This window comes from Sus scrofa, chromosome 14 (genome assembly GCF_000003025.6).
Source record: "Sus scrofa isolate TJ Tabasco breed Duroc chromosome 14, Sscrofa11.1, whole genome shotgun sequence".
In the NCBI taxonomy this organism is placed as follows: Eukaryota; Metazoa; Chordata; class Mammalia; order Artiodactyla; family Suidae; genus Sus; species Sus scrofa.
This window is the reverse complement of record NC_010456.5, coordinates 105,934,477-105,952,968: the sequence shown is the minus strand read 5'-3', so window position 1 is coordinate 105,952,968 and position 18,492 is coordinate 105,934,477. Positions and strand designations below refer to the sequence as shown.

Genomic DNA, 18,492 nt, shown 5'->3' with positions numbered 1-18,492 from the left:
TGCCCTGAAGACAGCTGTTTCAGACAATTTGATATAATACTCTCTTGAGTCACCAAGGACACTCAAATAATACTTGTCTCCATACCTTTAGCATCTAGTAGGTAATTCGAAATCAGAAGACTTCTACTTTTAATATATTTGTTGTTGACCTCTTGCTCAGAATTGCAAACTCAGATTTCTGTCCAGAGAGAAACCTAAAGTGGGCTGGAGTTGGTACTGAAATATATTTGGGAGTGAATCCTTGAATAATGGGAGTACACACAACTTGACTCTAGAGCAGGTTTTGGAGAACTTTTTCTGTAAAGGGCCACATAGTAAACATTTTGGATTTGAGTAGTTTTGTGGATAACTAATCAACTCTGAACTTGCCTTTGTATATGGAAAGCAGCCATAGACAAATTGTAAACCAGTGTGCCTGACTTTGATCTAATTAAACTTTATTTAGTCATTTATAAAAATAGGTTGCTGGCTGGTATTGCTCCATAGGGCTCTAGTTTGTCAACCTCTGTATTAGAGGAATGTGTGAATTTGGACTTAAGCTATTCAGATAAACTTTTTTTTTTTTTCTTCTTTTTTTTTTCTTTTTTAGCCATGCCTAGAATATTGGCAGTTCCTAGGCTGGGAATCGAACCCACATTGCAGCAGCAACTCAAGCCATTGCAGTGACAATGCCAGATCCTCAACCCACTGTGCCATGAGAGAAATCCTATTCAGATAAACTTAGGTTTAAAAAAAAAAAACCCTGGAAAATTCAGGAGTAAATAACCCCCCCTTTTTTTCTCTTTTTTTTTAAGGCCGCACTTGTGGCAAATGGAAGTTCTTGGACCAGGGGTCAAATCTGAGCTGCAGCTGTGGCCTGTGTCACAAACCATAGCAACACTGGATTGGAGCCTCATCTGCAGTTTTTCTCTGTAGCAGCCAGATCCTTAACCCACTGAGCAAGGCTAGGACATAACCCAATTTTTAAGAGCTATTGATGAATTCAGAATTTTACAAGATGCCATGGGTTTAAATTTGTTTGATGTCCACCAGTTTGATTCCTCTGTATTTTAATTACCTTGCAAGCCTTATCCTCATTTCCTAGCATAAAATCAGAACAAGAATAATTGTTGAATGAATGAACCACATTCATTGTTACTTTGTTTTTGTTTTCTTAATGTTTTAGGAAATTTTGTCTGTGGCTAAGAAAAATAAAAAGGAGACTGAGGTAAGAAATTTATAATGGATATTAAATTTAGGAGTCATATTTGCTTCTCTAATCATTAGCACCTTTTTTATAGTTTTTAATTGGCATATAATTGACTTACAGCATTGTTAGTTTCAGATTATGGCAATGTGATTCATTCAGACTTTTTATTCTTTTTTTTTTTTTTCCAGATTCTTTTTCCTTATAGGCTGTTACAAAACATTGAAAATAATTCCCTGTGTCTTGGCTATTATGCATAGTGCTGTAGTGAACATAGAGGTGCATATTTCTTTTTGAATTATAGTTTTATCCAGCTATATACCCAAGAGTGGGTTTGCTGGATCATATTGCAGTTCTATCTTTAGTTATATTTCTGTTTTCCATAATTATTGTACCAGTAAACATTCCCATTAACAGTACAGAAGGGTTCCCTTTTCTCTACACCCTCTCCAGCATTTGTAATTTGGAGATTTATTAATGATGGCCAATCTGATCATGAGGTCAGAGTTGAGGTGGTACTTTTGATTTGCATTTCTCTAATATTAGTGATGCTGAGCTTTTTTCATGTGCCTACTGGCCATCCATATGTCTTTGGAGAAATGTCTATTTAGGTCTTCTGCTCTTTTTTTTTTTTTTGTGTGTGTGTGTGTGTGTGTGTGTGTGTGTGTGTGTCTTTTTGCCATTTCTTGGGCTGCTCCCGCGGCATATGGAGTTTCCCAGGCTAGGGGTCTAATTGGAGCTGTAGCTGCCAACCTACGCCAGAGCCACAGCAACGCGGGACCTGAGCCGCGTCTGCGACCTACACCACAGCTCACAGTAGCGCCGGATCGTTAACCCACTGAGCAAGGGCAGAGATCGAACCCGCAACTTCATGGTTCCTAGTTGGATTCGTTAACCACTGTGCCACAATTGGAACTCCTCATTTTTTGATTGGGATATTTATTTTTTTGTTGTTGAGTTGGTATGAGTTGTTTGTGTATTTTGGAAATTGAGCCCTTGTCAGTGGCATTGTTTGCAACTATTTTCTCCCATTCTGTGGGTTGTCTTTTCAGTCTTTTTATGATTTTCTTTGCTCTGCAAAAGGTTGTAAGTTTGATTAGGTCTCATTGGTTGTATTTTTGTTTTTATTTCTGTTGCCTTGGAAACTGACCCAAGAAAACATTTATCCAGTTTATGTCAGAATGTTTTGCCTATGTTCTCTTCTGGAAGTTTTACGGTGTCACATCATGTCTTATGTTTAAGTCTTTAAGTCATTTTGAGTTTATTTTTGTGCATGGTGTGAGGGTGTGTTCTAGTTTCATAGATTTACATGCACAAGATTTATTTTCTGTTCAGTATAAAGATTGGGTTATGACATATTTATAACCCAACTATGTTAAATGTAAATAAGATTAAGCATAATTTTAATAAATATGTAGTCACCTTTTTAAAGATAAAGTACAGTCTCATCTTTAACTACAATTTACTGTGGAATTGACAACATCTATACAGTGAATAAATATACTGATCTTGTGTTTATTCTGATAAAATTGACAAATGTATACATCTGTGTAACCACCACCCAAATTAAGATTTAGAACCTTTTCATTATGGTAGAAAGATCCCTTTTATCCGTTTCCAGTCATTTCCCCACCCCAAACCTAAAAGTAACTGCTTTTTTACTTCTGTCATAGATTAATTTTGCCTGAATTTTTTAAAAACATTTATCAAAATCTAGTTTTGATAAAACTGAAATATAAATATGTAGTCTTTTATTCCCTGCTACTTTTTACTCCTTGTGGTTGAGAAGCATCATTGGATGTTGTTGAGTTTACTGCTAGTTGGTTTCTTTTGCTGAATGGTTTTCTATTGAATACTGTAACATCTTTATCCATTCTCTTCATGGGCATTTGGATTGTTTCCAGTTTGTAACTGTTATGAACGGGGCTGCTGTGTTAATTTGTGTAAAGATCTTTGTGTGGACATGTTTTCATACTCAATGGAATTGCTGGGTCATATGGTAAATGTAGTTCAACTTTATAAGAACTTTATAAGAAAGTACAAATCTTTTTCCAAAGTGAGTACTTGCATGTTTCCTTCTGTAAACCATCTATTCATATCTTTTGCCCAGTTACTGGGTTGTCTTTATTGATGTGAATTCTTTAATCTGTTCATTGTCAAATCTATGTATTGTACTTTCTTTGCCTACTCATTTTCTTCATGATACCTTTTAATCAGAAAAATTTAAATTTTGTAATAGTACAGTTTATTTTTTCTTTTGGTGGTTAGTGCTTTTTTGTCTTAAGTATTTGTCTATCACAAAGTTGTCAAGATATTGCTTCGAAAAGCTTTATGGTTCTGGCTTTTGATGTTTAGGTATATGGTTTTGTCACATTTCATGTATGAAGTGGTGAAACTTAAGTTTCATATTTTTCCAGTTGAATATCCAGTTGTGGCATCATTTATAATATTTCCCTTTGAATTGACTTAATCCTTGTTTTCATATTCTTAAAATAGAATTGTGGACATAGCTAGCCAGTAAAATTTACCATTGGTCATACGTTGTGTCACAGACATAAATTGATACACTTAAGTTTTCTAACTATTTTGCCTTTTTCCTGAAGTAAAAGTAATTATTTAGATGGAATTAAATGTTTTTATGTTCCTTGAAAATAATTATTTAATGGACATTATGTGTTATCTTTGTTACAGGTGAAGGAAATTAGTTTAATAAATTCTTGGGTAGCACATTTTAGAGGTTTGGAAGGGATGTATAATTGTAAAGGATATTTCGAAAGTGTGTGTCTATTACCTGTAAGGATTATTTTCAGAAGCTGTTTTTTTTTTTTTTTTTTTTTTTTTAATGGCTTTGCATTTGTGGTGTAATGGAAGTCACTCTAGGGTTTTTATTCAACATGTGGTTTTATTTCTTCATACCCAACAATTATACCATTGGATGAATTGTGATTAGTAGTTACATTTTTCTGATTAATGGAAGGTAGCAGCATTATTATGTGCTAAACTTCTAATTAAACCTTTTTTGTTACAGAATGAAAGTTCCTGCTCTAATCTTTGTGTAGAAGATCTTCAGAAAAACAGAGATTCAAATAGTATAATTAAAGATAGATTATCTCAAACGGTTAGGCAAAATACTAAATTCTTTTTTGACCCAGTTCGGAAATGTAATGGACAGCCAGTACCCTTTCAGCAACCAAAACATTTCACGGGAGGAGTGATGCGATGGTACCAAGTGGAAGGCATGGAATGGCTTAGGGTAATGAATCTTAGTGTATCCTATAATTTATGATGGTAATTCATTTCTATATACTAACCTGTTAATGTGATGTAATACGACTTGAGTTGTTCCTTCCATGTTTCACTGTTATATGTGAAACACATTTCTCTGTAAATATTTATGTTATGACTTACCCAGAATAAATTTTTTTTTCTTCCATATGCCAAACCCGTGGCATATGGAAGTTCCCAGGATCAAATCTCAGCCCAAGCTGTGACCTTCGCCACAGCTGTAGCAATGTCAGATCCTTAACTCATTGTGCAGGGCCAGAGATTGAACCAGCACCTCTGCAGAAACAAACTGGATCCTTAACCCACTGTGCCACAGTGGGAACTCCCAGAGTAAATTTTTGAAAGTGAAACATTATCTTATTTAAGGCTACCAATATTTTTGTGACTTTGATAACTGACTTCCCACAAATGTTATTACTTATGGTGCAAATATGTCATTCTCAAGATAATTATCATCTTTGGGTAAAAAGAAATAAATTGCTAACGAATGTTAGATGTTTATATCTGTTTAAATCAGTGTATATTTCTTTGGTCCAGATGCTTTGGGAAAATGGAATTAATGGCATTTTAGCAGATGAAATGGGATTGGGAAAGACAGTTCAGTGCATTGCTACAATTGCATTGATGATTCAGAGAGGAGTACCTGGACCTTTCCTGGTCTGTGGCCCTTTGTCTACACTTCCTAACTGGATGGCTGAATTCCAGAGATTTACACCAGAAGTAAGACAGGTTTCCTTTTACTAAATGTGTATTTCAAATGTTTTATCGTTTTGTTGCCTGAGTTAAGTTATAGATCTCTTACTCTGATTATGTTGAGTTCTTTGTAGCCCTCCATCCTATTAGAATTATCTTTCAATCTTAGCAATACTTTAAGTTTATATAGCATAATAGTTATTAGTAGTCTTGGACATCTTTCCAAAAATATCTTTGGATGATTTTTAGTGCATTAAATAATACATAGATTCACCAAAGACAGGCCTAGGTAGAATTTTATTTTTTTGCTTTTTAGGGCCACATCCGTGGCATATAAAGGTTCCCAGGTTAGGAGTAAAATTGGAGCTACAGGTGCTGGCCTGCGCCACAGCCACAGCAATGAACGCAGGTTCCGTGCTGTGTCTGTGACCTACACTGCTCACGGCAACACCAGATCCTTAACCCACTGAGTGAGGCCAGGGACCAAACCCAAAACCTCATGGTTCCTAGTCAGATTCGTTTCCACTGTGCCATGACGGGAACTCCAGAATTTATTTTTTAATTCTGTTCATCCTTGTGGTATTTTCCTTCCATACATAAGTGTTTTACTCAGATCTTTGCCTTATGAGACATATTTATTCTACAAATCGCTTTGCCATCTATCTCACCTTATACTTGATTTGTTTTTTTGTTTGTTTGTTTTTTTGCCTTTCTTAGGGCCACTCCCTCGGCATATGGAGGTTCCCAGGCTAGGGGTCGAATCAGAGCTGTAGCCACCAGCCTACATCACAGCCACAGCAACACGGGATCTGAGCCTTGTCTGCAACCGACACCACAGCTCATGGCAACGCTGGATCCTTAACCCACTGAGCGAGGCCAGGGATCGAACCCGCAACCTCATGGTTCCTAGTCAGATTCATTAACCACTGCGCCACGACGGGAACTCCTTGATTTATTTTTAATGGCTTTATTATTCTTCCATGGTAGTCCAGTTATTTATTAGAATTGATTGATTTGTGTTATAGAACTAAGGTTACGTTAAATTATATTTTTTCTCTTAGAAATTGATTTTATATTTTCCAAATTTTAATTTACATTTTGTTTTAACATTTGTTATAAATCAATGTAAAATCTTTTAGATTCCTACTATGTTATATCATGGAAGTCAGCAAGAACGTCGAAAGTTGGTAAATCATATTCACAAACGGAAAGGGACACTGCAGATCCATCCTGTGGTGATCACTTCGTTTGAGATAGCCATGAGAGACCGAAATGTGTTACAGGTACGAATGGTCCTCATTGGATTCTTGGTAGTCCATAAAATCATGTTTTTCTTAATTTATAACACTTCTCACTATCTAGTAGCATTTGTTTAATTTTTTTTTTCCTGGTAGAATATATGGCATTGTGCCTATTCCTTTAGAACCTGGAGGTTTTTATTAACAGAAAGATGGAGATGAAGTCTGTAGTCTTTGAGAAGAAAATTAAGGCCTTTGGCCCTTTAATCTATAGCCATAACATTATTTCAAATGTGTTAGAATCTGCCAGGCATAGACATTATCCGAGAATGTATTATAGATATGTCATACATATTACAGATGTTATCCATTTAATTTTAATCAAATAGTAAAATATATGAAGATAAGTTATTTTCTATCTCATGGATCAACTGTGGTATATATAACATTTCCATATCTACTTTTCTTTGTATTGTAGCTACTTATTTATTTGTGCCAAAGTTATTGTAATATTGTTGAAAAACGACCTCTCATTGCCTCTCAGTTCATTTTTTGGTGTTTTGAACTTTTCACTGCTCTGCCTATTTAATATATAGTTCTTTACTGTTTTTCTCTCTGACCAGTACGATTGACCTTTGAACAACATGGGTTTAGGGCCACCCACCTGGTGTGCAGTTGGAAATCCATGTATATTTTAGTCAGTCATCTTTATCCACAGTTATGGATCTGGATTTAGCCACCTGTGAATCATGTAATATTGTATATAGTATTTATTATTGAGAAAAATCTGCATGTAAGTCGACCTGAGCAGTTCAAATTCATGCTGTTCAAAATTCAGCTGTACATCAAATTTTATTTGTGTGCTGGTAGGATTTTGGAATGTGATTAGCATGTTATTTCTTCACAGTAAAAGTATCAGATACTGCATATAGGAAAAAGTGTACAGTAAGACTTAAAAGCACTTATAATTCTACCTAAGAATTTCTGTTGTTATACAACTATTGTTAGCATATAGGTATAATTTATAAATAGGGTAATGCTTTACACTGCTTATTGAAATACCTGTTTTCTACAAAATAATAAAACATGTAGATCTTTCTAATTATTTTGCTTTCTATGACTAGCCCATACTGAAACAGAAAGCTTCCTTGTTGATTTCATTTGCCAGTGGCTAGAATTTTTTTAGTTTTCCCTTTCACTGAGCTTTGGTTAACTATTTTAAGGATCCTCCTTTTAGAGGTTGATGGCATAGAGGGTATAGGACTTCAATTCTGGAGTAGCAGCAGAAGCATCTGAGTCTGTTTACTAATTCATTTTTCAGATTCCTCATCATTTCTGTTGCATTGGGTTCTTTTTCTTACTCATTTATGAAGGATGTTTTATATTTTGTTTGGCTTTTTAAGACATGTCATATAGTGAGAGATTATTCAGGATATCTGATTTGTTTGTTTTATTATCAAAAAGTTCCAAGTTTTTTTTTAATTAACAAAATCATAATATTTAAATTTTTCTTTTCATTCTGCTGTCAGTGTGTAAAGTAAAATGCAAAAGATGCCCTATTTCCTTCTTTTCCCCTAAATTGCCAATCGCATTATCCAAAGATATCTATACCTATAGTTATCAGTTGGTATTTATATTTCTCAAAAACTGTATATTTCTGTATTTTTACACATATTTGTGTATTTTTATCTTGCTTGAATAAGATAAAAGCATTAAAAATGAGAAATTGATTTTCATTACAGCTTAAAGTAAATGGAGAGCTTTCTGTGAAAACATATATTACTAAAATTAGCTCCAGAAGAAAGGGAAAACCTAAACAAACCAATAACTATGTAAGAAGGGAGAACACCATCTGACTATGAAGAGCATCAGTTTCAGATGTGGGCTTCAACAATGAAAATCCTAATGCTATTTAGTGTTTCAGAGTATATAGAAATAGTAGCCTTTCATTTCCTATCCTAAAGTTTTTAGGACTCTAGGATAGCATTAAAACTAGATAAAGCATTAGAAAAGAAAACTACAGACTGCTTTGACTAAAGAAAAGGCATAATAGCAGATGGACTTTAATTATTAGTCCAGGGCCAAGTGAGGTCTATTTCAGGAACACAAATATGTATCAATTTTAGGAAGTTAGTCTATTAGTAGATCAGAGGAAAACACGATCTCAATACAGAAATAGCATTTGATAAAATTGAACCTTCATTCCAAATACAGAGGTTTTATTTTTAGATCTGCTCTTAGGAAAAACTGTGAGGTCATCATATAAAAAAGTTTTCCCTAAATTCCTTTTCTAGCATTGCTATTGGAAATACTTAATAGTAGATGAAGGACACAGGATTAAGAACATGAAGTGCCGTCTAATCAGGGAGTTAAAACGATTCAATGCGGATAACAAACTTCTTTTGACTGGTACTCCTTTGCAAAACAATTTATCAGAGCTTTGGTCATTGCTAAACTTTTTGTTGCCAGATGTATTTGATGACTTGAAAAGGTAGGTAAGCCAGTTATTTAATTATTTCTGTTTTTCTAACCTTGTCAAAATCTGTGCTTATAGTTTAATTTCTTTCTTATAGGTAGTTGGATTAAAGTGACAGCTTTGGGCTAGTTCTTTATAGTATATATCATACTTTCTACTCTCTTTGTTTTTTTATGGTTTTATTAAGAAATAATTGGCATATATCAGTGTACAAGTTTAAAGTACATAGGATGATGGTTGGGTTTACATATATCGGAAGTGACTACCACAGTTGGTTTAGTAACATCCATCATCTCAAATAGATACAGTAAAAAAAATTTTTTTCTCTTTGTGATGAGAACTCTTAAGCTGTTAACTCTTCTCTGTTAACAGCTTTCCTATATATCATAAAGCAATATTAAGTATAGTCATCATGTTGTACATTATATCGCTAGTGTTTATTTTATAACTGGAAGTTTGTACCTTTTTCTTTTTGGGGCCTCTGCGGTATATGGACGTTCCCAGGCTAGGGGTCCACCAATCGGAGCTACAGCTGCCAGCCACAGCCACAGCAATGTCAGGTCCGAGTCATATCTGCGATCTACACCACACAGCAATGCTGGATCCTTAACCCCACTGAGCAGGGCCAGGCATCAAACCTGCATCCTCATGGATGCTATTCAGGTTCGTTAATGCTGAGCCACAATAGGAACTCCAGGGATATACACCTTCTTCCAAATCCTCCCCATAGTATGTTCTTCTTTTGGAAAAAAAAAAAAAAAGAGATAAATAAAAAATTATTTCAATTTTATTTGCTTTGATTAAAGGAAAACTTTTATCTTGCTTTAAAATATTTTATAAGCCTCTTCATTGTTTTAACTTTGTAAAACACTTTCAGATGGATATTTTCATTTTATTCTCTAAAACAAGGGTAGAGAGGTTGAATACATCCCATCTCACACATGAGAAAACTTAAGTGTAAAGTTATTAAACATACTAGAGTCAAAGATATAATCAAGGTCTCCCAGATTCACCCTAATGCTTTTTATTCTAGAAACTGTTTGAATCTTCCCTTATATCATAAAAACAAAATATAAAAATAGTTTTCAGAAAGTAGTATCTCAGAAGAGTAAATAATCTTACCAGAAATTAAAAATAATGACACTAGAAATGTTGAAATCAGAAGGGCAAAGTAACTGATTTATACTTACTTTGGCATCAGTGAAGGAAGAAAGTTAATTTTGTGTGGGAAAAAGTTTTATTTTGAGAATTTATTCTACCTCCGGTTACCAACATTAGCCCAAGGCCAGGGTGTCTTAGGAAACATTTATTAAAAGGCAAGATTTCCAGGTCCTGCATTTCTGCTGAGTATTGAGGAAGGAGCTAAGAAAATGAATTTATAAAACATGCCTCAGCTGATGAAAGTTTGGGAATATCTGGCCTAACTGCTGCATTAATGTTAATTCGCATTTTTCCCAATGGTATTTACTGACAGTACAGTGTTACTCAGTATAGACATGCTTATATATAATAGCTCACTTTTAATAGGTTGTTTTTACCTTGTAAAGAACTAAGGATATTAATAAATATCATTCTCAGGGTACGTATATATTGAATTTCAAAAACATTGTAGTGATCACATCTTTACCTAAAGAGGTCTTATGGCCTTGGTTTTCAAAAAGTTAGTTTTCATTTCTGTAACTTACTTAAAATGTCTCTTAAAATATGCACCTTTGGATGAGAGAGTGATCTTGGCTGTGACATCTGTCACCCCACTATCGCTAGGGTTGATTTGTCTGATCTGGCTGGCTAGGTTGGTGTCCCCTTCCTCCCATGGGACATATGTGTTCCTCCCAAAGATGCCTGCTTGGTCAAAGAGGACGTTATTCTCCAATAGAGGAGGACGCTTCTCTAGGTCCCCCGTAAGAGAATGTAGAGTATTCAAGCTTCCAGAACTGCAGACACCATATCCAAATGAAGCGCTGCATGTGGAGTCTGCCTTTATTTATTTATTTATTTATTTATTTATTTATCTCAATTTTAGAGAAATACATTTTATTACATTTATAGTCATATAATGATTATCACAACCAAATTTTACAGCATTTCCATCCCAAACCCCCAGACAATCCCCCCACCCCCAACCTGTCTCCTTTGGAAACTATAAGTTTTTCAAAGTCTGGAGTCTGCCTTTAAAAAAGAGGAAAAAAAAGGAACCTTAATGTTTATTTAATGTCATACTATTGTAATAATATATTTTTAAATCAGAAAAACAAAGTTTCTTTTAAGAAAAGACCTGGTTCATAATGTAAAATCTATGTCATGTTAATATAATGAATTTATGTAATAGGATAACTTAAAATATTTTTTTTCTCTTACAGCTTTGAATCTTGGTTTGATATCACTAGTCTTTCTGAAACTGCTGAAGATATTATTGCTAAAGAAAGAGAACAGAATGTATTGCATATGCTGCACCAGGTTTTGACTTTTTTTCTTACTTTGCTTACTATAGATGTGTAGAATAAAAAAGGAACCCCTACAATTGATCTTTTTCAACCTGGTGTAGTAGATTTTGAAAAATGAAGCACCAACCTCACACAAATTTATTTCCCTGCCCTTTCCCCTCCTCCAGAGATCACATGGCTTTACAGCAGAACCAAAGTGCTTTTCAAAATTTTGTCCTTTTCACATATATTCACTTTACCCCTAATGGTTACTTGTTAGCCAAAAATGAAAATTAAGTGTTTTACTTTAAACAAACATAATCTTTCAAAGGTCTCCCAGTTTCATATATGGGCCCCAAAAGCTTTTCACTGTGCTTTGACAATTTTATTCAAATTTTTTTTTGAAAATTTTTTTTTTACTTTGAAGTGAAACCTCACAGTAATCAAAGTAAAAATAATATCCCAAGTCATAATTCTTCTCTAGATTATTTGCATTTTAAGTCTGAAGCTTTAAAACTTATAGGAGTAAACTTTCAACACAAAAGTAAACTACTTTTTGTCTTTTTTGCCTTTTCTAGGGCCGCTTCCATGGCATATGGAGATTGCCAGGCTAGGTCTAATGGGAGCCATAGCCACCGGCCTACGCCAGAGCCACAGCAACGCAGGATCTGAGCTGCTTCTGCAACCTACACCACAGCTCACGGCAACGCCGGATCCCCAACCCACTGAGCAAGGCCAGGGATCGAACTCCAAACCTCATGGTTCCTAGATGGATTCGTTAACCACTGCGCCACAATAGGAACTCCTCAACATAAAAGTAAACTTTTGACAAGCTTTTTACCTTTCTGGGTTGGTTGACTTCTTCTAGCTCAAAACCTAACTTTTAAAAACTGCAGGCTGTAACTTTATCCCTAAGAAGTAGATATCACCTTCTTTCTGCTTTTTAAAGCAATGAAGTTATACTAGAAGATTTGAAAAATTAATTAAGTTGTGAAATGTTATAGAAAACTGCTATGAGTACGAGTGTTGGTCTGGTCTGGAAAATTCCAAGGAGATCTTTTATATTGCCTACTGAGACATGACAGTTTCATATAGGAAGAAAAGAGGAAAAGGGGTAAAAGGGTATGTGGGGAGAGTATTCCTTTAGAAATGTTTAATATTTACATGTTTACTCATGTTTAAATTTTAGATTTTAACACCTTTCTTACTGAGAAGACTAAAATCTGATGTTGCCCTTGAAGTTCCTCCTAAACGAGAAGTAGTTGTTTATGCACCACTTTCAAAGAAACAAGAGGTCTTTTATACAGCCATTGTGAACCGTACAATTACAAACATGTTTGGATCCAGTGAGGTAGAGTGTGGATTTGAGATAAACCGAATGACAATTGGCATAGAAAATTTCATGATTGATTTCAGTCTTACATAAGGTTCATCACTTGTTTTCATGACTTACTGAGGGTGAATTTCTAACTGGGGTATAAGGCAAGAGGCCAGTAGCAGAAATTATCTCCTAGTAATTAAAATTCAAGTGATGGTTCATATATTCACTGCTTTGTGGTCATCTGGAATGCTGTCTGAGGACAGACTTGAAAATACATTTGAACAATCACACATTATACTAAGGGCTTGCCATCTAGACCAGTCACCCCAAATACACAGCCCCTTTATAGGAAATGGTTGGTAGTCAAAAAATTCAACAGTATCTTCTATTTGAAAGGATTATCTTTTATAGTCACCCACCATATAAGAAGAGATAGAATTGGAGTGTGATTATCTTATAACTGAAGATTAGCATACCCTTAAAAATTTGTTCAGGTGTCCAGATTTTTGACTCTGCCATGAACCTATGTATTCTTTTCAAAATATTTATGATTATGCATTTCTGATTTTGTACAACCATTAGACTCTTAGCCCATTTTCATTTTTTTTGTTTTTTTTGTTTGTTTTTTTGGTTTTTTTTTTGTTTTGTCTTCTTGCCTTTTCTAGGGCCGCACCCGCAGCATATGGAGGTTCCCAGGCTAGGGGTCGAATCGGAGCTGCAGCCACCGGCCCACACCAGAGCCACAGCAACGCAGGATCCGAGCCGAGTCTGTGACCCACACCACAGCTCACGGCAACGCCAGATCTTTAACCCACTGAGCAAGGGCAGGGATCGAACCCGTAACCTCATGGTTCCTAGTTGGATCCGTTAACCACTGCGCCACAACGGGAACTCCCCATTTTCATTTTAAGTGAAGGGAAGGTCTGGCTTTTTAGCTATTAGGAAATTAAAGTAATTGCCTTTTGTGAGGGATTTCATTGCAGCATTATACCAATCCAAAGAAATATCCTCTGTAAGGCAAATATGTGGAGCCTTATTTCAGCCCAAAGCTATTAAATTGCTTTTATTTAAGTTCAATACGTTCAAAACAGTCTTATCTTTTTTTTTTTTTTTTTTTTTTTTGCTTTTTAGGCCCACACCAGCAGCAAATGGATGTTTCCTGGCTAGGAGTCAAATAGAAGCTGCTGACCTACACCACAGCTCACTGCAACTCCAGATCCCCAACCCACTGAGCAAGGCCAGGGATTGAACCCACGTCCTCATGGATACTAGTCGGATTTGTTTATGCTGTGCCACAAAAATTTAAAAATCTTTTAATTTTTTCCACTGAGATATGAATGTATTAACTCTGATTCCAAATATTGTCATCAGTGTTAAAACAAATTTCACATGAAAACATTTACATTTGCCTATAGTTTATGGATTCTTGATTTTTTTGCCTTTGGAAATTACTAAACTTGATGAAAGACAAGATTATTTTTTTCTTTATATCCCAAAACATTTTTTACATAAAAATAAATGGTATTTCTTTAATTTGTTCTGTTTTAGAAAGAAACAGTTGAGCTAAGTCCCACTGGACGACCAAAACGGAGAACCAGAAAGTCAATAGATTATAGCAAAATAGATGACTTTCCTAATGAATTGGAAAAGTTGATCAGCCAAATACAGCCAGAGGTAGACCGAGAAAGGTATGAGTTTAAAAAATTTAAGGTATGCTTTAAACTGGTAATTTTGTACTTCTCATATTCATGGATTATGTGTTTTGGGCAGAGCTGTTGTGGAAACAAATATTCCTGTAGAATCTGAAGTTAATCTGAAGCTGCAGAATATAATGATGCTACTTCGCAAATGCTGCAATCACCCCTATTTGATTGAGTACCCTATAGACCCAGTCACACAAGAGTTTAAGGTGAATACTATTTAATAATACACTGTTCTGGTTTCTGTAACTTTTATGTTGGGTGAAAGTGTCATTTTGGGTTTTTTTTTGAGTGTTACTACTTAGAGTAGATACTGCTCTGTTTGTTTTATGAAGATTAAATGTTTCTAGTAAATGTAGACAGTGTTCTACCCCCAAATTTAGGACTTTAGATTGTTAAAAATAAAGGCTATATGTAAGCTAACTAGTATTTTTATTTATATATTCTTAGCTATATATACAGCTAAGAATCCTAAAATAAGTTTTTTAGTAACAATTGATTTCCACTCTGTTTTACTTATTTTCGTTTTTGGGGGTGGAGGGTGGGCTTGCATGTGGAAGTTCCTGGGCCAGGGATCCAACCCGAGCCACAGCAGTGACAGTGCCAGATTCTTAACCTCTAGGTCACCAGGGAATTCACTTGTTGTCTCTCAGAGATTGTTGTTACCTTTCAGTTATTTTAGTTTAGTTAGTATCTAGCTTATTAAAATCAATCTGGCTGTTAATTACTTCAATCTCAACAAATAGCCACAGGAGAGAACAAAAAGTTGACACTGAGTTGGAGGCTTCCAGATTAAATGAATGAAATTGCTTTCTTGGGCAGTCGATAGAAAAATAACATAGTACTGAGGAAATCAGTTCTCAGTAACCCTCAATAACTACTACTTCGCAGTAGGGTTCCTAACACCTAGCAATTGTGACATGTTGAGCCAGATAATTCCTTGTTAGGGATGTGCTGTCTGTGGTTTATAGGCCATTTATCCAGCATCCCTAGCATCTAGCTACTAGATGCCAAAACATCTCCCTCCCCCAGTGTGTCAGCCTAACCTGTCTCCCAGGCACTGCCACATATACCCTAGGAGTGGAGGGCAAAATTGCCCCCATTTGAGAACCACTGCTTAAGCTTTTCATTGGTTAAGGAAGAAGGTCATTTCTAACACTATAATTGATGTTCGTAGAAGGTTAAAATTTTCTTTAATACTTAGATTGCTTATTATAAGCTCCTGTGCGTTCTTTAATTTCTACTGAGAATTCTAGCAGTAATTTTCATACACATTTGATAGAGAGTGTACTCAGTTGTAAAGAACAAACCTCAACATTATGTTTTATCATACAAAGTTTTGGAGAGAGGGGTGGGTAGGATAGATCAAGTATATACTGAAACTGAATTTTGGTTTTTGTGAAATCATTACTTTTAAAGTTTGTGGTTGCTTTTTTGTTTTCTTTTTTGTGTTGTTGCATCCATGGTATATGGAATTTCCACAGGCCAGGTATCAAACCTGTGCTGCCACAGAGACAACTGGGATATTAGCCTGCTGCACCACAGTGGGAACTCCTAGTTTTAAATTCTAGAATATGTTTTTCCTTGAGAAATATCTTCTGATAAAAAAAGATCAAATAAGGTCAATTAGAAAAAAAATTTTAAGTTTTTAGGAATTTATTCGTCATTAAATTAAACTGCTCAGAAGGTTTTTATTTTGACAAAGACAAATTATTTGTAATTGTGACCTTTTTTTTCCTTTTCTATCTTTCTTTGCTCACGTTTAAGATTGATGAAGAATTGGTAACAAATTCTGGGAAATTCTTAATTTTGGATCGAATGCTGCCAGAACTAAAAATCAGAGGTCACAAGGTACTTTTGAGTAGATTTTTGGTTCACTAATTCTCTATTAATCAGTATAGGTATTAAGATATATTTAAATTTCAGGTGCTGCTTTTTTCACAAATGACAAGAATGTTGGACATTTTGATGGATTACTGTCACTTCAGAAATTTCAACTTTAGCAGGCTCGATGGATCCATGTCTTATACAGAAAGAGAAAAAAATGTAAGACTGCTCCTGTCATACATACTAAATTCTTTTATTTTCTATCTTGATTTCCAAATAATGTTCAGAATACCTACAAATATGTAGAGATAGGAAAGGCCAGAAACGCTATGTAGTAGGATCAAAAACATAGCATTTTGATTTAGTATTAATAAGTCTTTGTTGTTATTGTTCCTTTTTTGGCCACCCCATGGCATATGGAGTTCCTGGGTCAGTGATCAGATCTGAGCTACAATTGCTACTGAAGCTACAGCTGTGCCAAGGCCTGATCCTTAACCCATTGTGCTGGGCCAGGGATTGAACCTGCTTCCCAGTACTCTGAAGATGCCACTATGCCGTTGCTCCACAGAGGAAACTCCAGTAAGATTTAATGCTTCTGAAATTATATATACCTTCTAGCATAGCCTTACTTAATAATACCCTCTTTAACCATCGCTGTAAGAATATTTTTTGCCTGATCTGACTTTTTGACTTCCCTCCACCCCAGTATTTTACTGTGGAAAACTTGAAATATATATATAGCAACCAAAAGAATTTTTAATAACTACCTCTAAATCCACGTAGTACCTGCTGTTAAATTTTCGCTATTCATTTTTTAAATCACATACCTGTATTATAGCATTAGTCCATTACTGTATGTGTTCAGCATTCTATACTCCTTTGGTACCTTTCAAAGTAAATTACAGGTGATAACTTTTTTCTGATTACTTCAGCCTTTTTTGTCATTGTGTATCAAATTTACATTTCTTGAAGATATTAAAGTGTATATTTGCTGAGTGTCTGTATACCTGTGCCGCAAACCCCTATTAAGATACAGCTTTGAAAGTTCCCTCATCCTACTCATTCATTCAACTAACCTATCCTACCTACCCATCTTGTAGGCAACTACAGATTTCTTTTTTTCTTGGTTACCACTCTTGGGGGAGGATAGCCTAGACTTTTTTTTTCCTTTTAAATATTAACTATTCTCTCCCTCTCTCTCTCTCTTTTTTTTTTTTTTTTTTTTTTTTTTTTTTGTCTTTCTTAGGGCCGCACTCGCAGCATATGGAGATTCCCAGGCTAGGAATTGGAGTTATAGCTGCTGGCCAACGTGGGATCCGAGCTGCATCTGTGACCTACACCGTAGCCTCATGGCAACGCTGGATCCTTAACCCACTGAGCAAGGCCAGGGATCAAACCCACAACCTCATGATACCTAGTTGGATTCGTTAACCACTGAGCCACGACGGGAACTCCTAACTATTCTCTTAAAGTTAAGTTCTTGATAAAATAGGTGCATGGAAAATAAATGACATTAACATGAGTAGATGTTTTGGCTTCTTTTGGATATGCCTTTTGTTTTGTTTTGTTTTTTGCTTTTTAGGGCCACATATGTGGCATATAGAAGTTCCTAGCCTAGGGGTCGAATCAGGAGCTGCAGCTGCCAGTCTGTGCCACAGCCACAGCAGTGCAGGATCTGGGCCATGTCTGTGATCTACACCACAGCTCATGGCAACTCTGGATACTCTTATCTGCTGAGTGGAGGCCAGGGATCAAACATGCATCCTCATAGATACTAGTTGGGTTCATTACCGACAACGGGAACTCCAGGATATGCTTTAATACTTGTAATTAAAAACATTTCCCTTGATCTTTTTGATTAAAGTTTATTTCCTCTATCCTCCTCACTTCTTTCTTTCTGGTTACAGTTTATTACAGTGAAAGGATACAGGTTAAAATCAGCAAAGACAAAATTGACAAAGGATGAACTCCAAAAGAAACTAGATGTGAACTTTCAGTGGAGTCATAGAAATAGCACTTAATTCTCATAGCAACAGTTTGTGGCAACACATGTGAAGTAAGCCAGGGAACTCACCTAAGCTTTGGTGTCCCAGGTTTTAACGGGGGTCAGTCACATAGGCATGGAGCACCCTTATGACTGGCCTGAGCTACTCAGTCTTAAGCTCTCTGAAAGTCAGTGCCTCTTGGAGCCTTTGGGCAGTAGGCATGATGATGATTTTTTGTAACCTAGAAAGTGAATCCTTTGAGAATTTTCTTTTTCCACCCAATTGGCCATTACTGAATTTATGGTTCTGAGGTTCTAGTACTTATTTATTCCATATCCAAAGTCCCGTGCGAATTCAT

At 35.5% G+C, this 18,492-nt stretch overlaps 1 protein-coding gene across 2 annotated transcripts in view; it reads left to right on the top strand.

The window, feature by feature from the left end:
- Positions 1-18,492, top strand: part of HELLS (helicase, lymphoid-specific) — a 43,277-nt gene that overhangs the window by 14,035 nt on the left and 10,750 nt on the right. Inside the window, exons 7-17 of one of the 2 annotated variants that reach the window (XR_002338907.1) lie at positions 1,166-1,207; positions 4,215-4,439; positions 5,009-5,191; positions 6,304-6,447; positions 8,697-8,893; positions 11,239-11,335; positions 12,491-12,652; positions 14,171-14,310; positions 14,393-14,531; positions 16,090-16,173; positions 16,249-16,728. Coding sequence is in view for 1 of the 2 variants with exons in the window: in XM_003359300.4 (XP_003359348.1) it covers positions 1,166-1,207; positions 4,215-4,439; positions 5,009-5,191; positions 6,304-6,447; positions 8,697-8,893; positions 11,239-11,335; positions 12,491-12,652; positions 14,171-14,310; positions 14,393-14,531; positions 16,090-16,173; positions 16,249-16,368 (1,533 nt within the window). In the remaining variant the exon portion in view is untranslated. The remainder of the gene's footprint in view (positions 1-1,165; positions 1,208-4,214; positions 4,440-5,008; positions 5,192-6,303; positions 6,448-8,696; positions 8,894-11,238; positions 11,336-12,490; positions 12,653-14,170; positions 14,311-14,392; positions 14,532-16,089; positions 16,174-16,248; positions 16,729-18,492) is intronic. The other variant, XM_003359300.4, reaches the window with a different exon arrangement.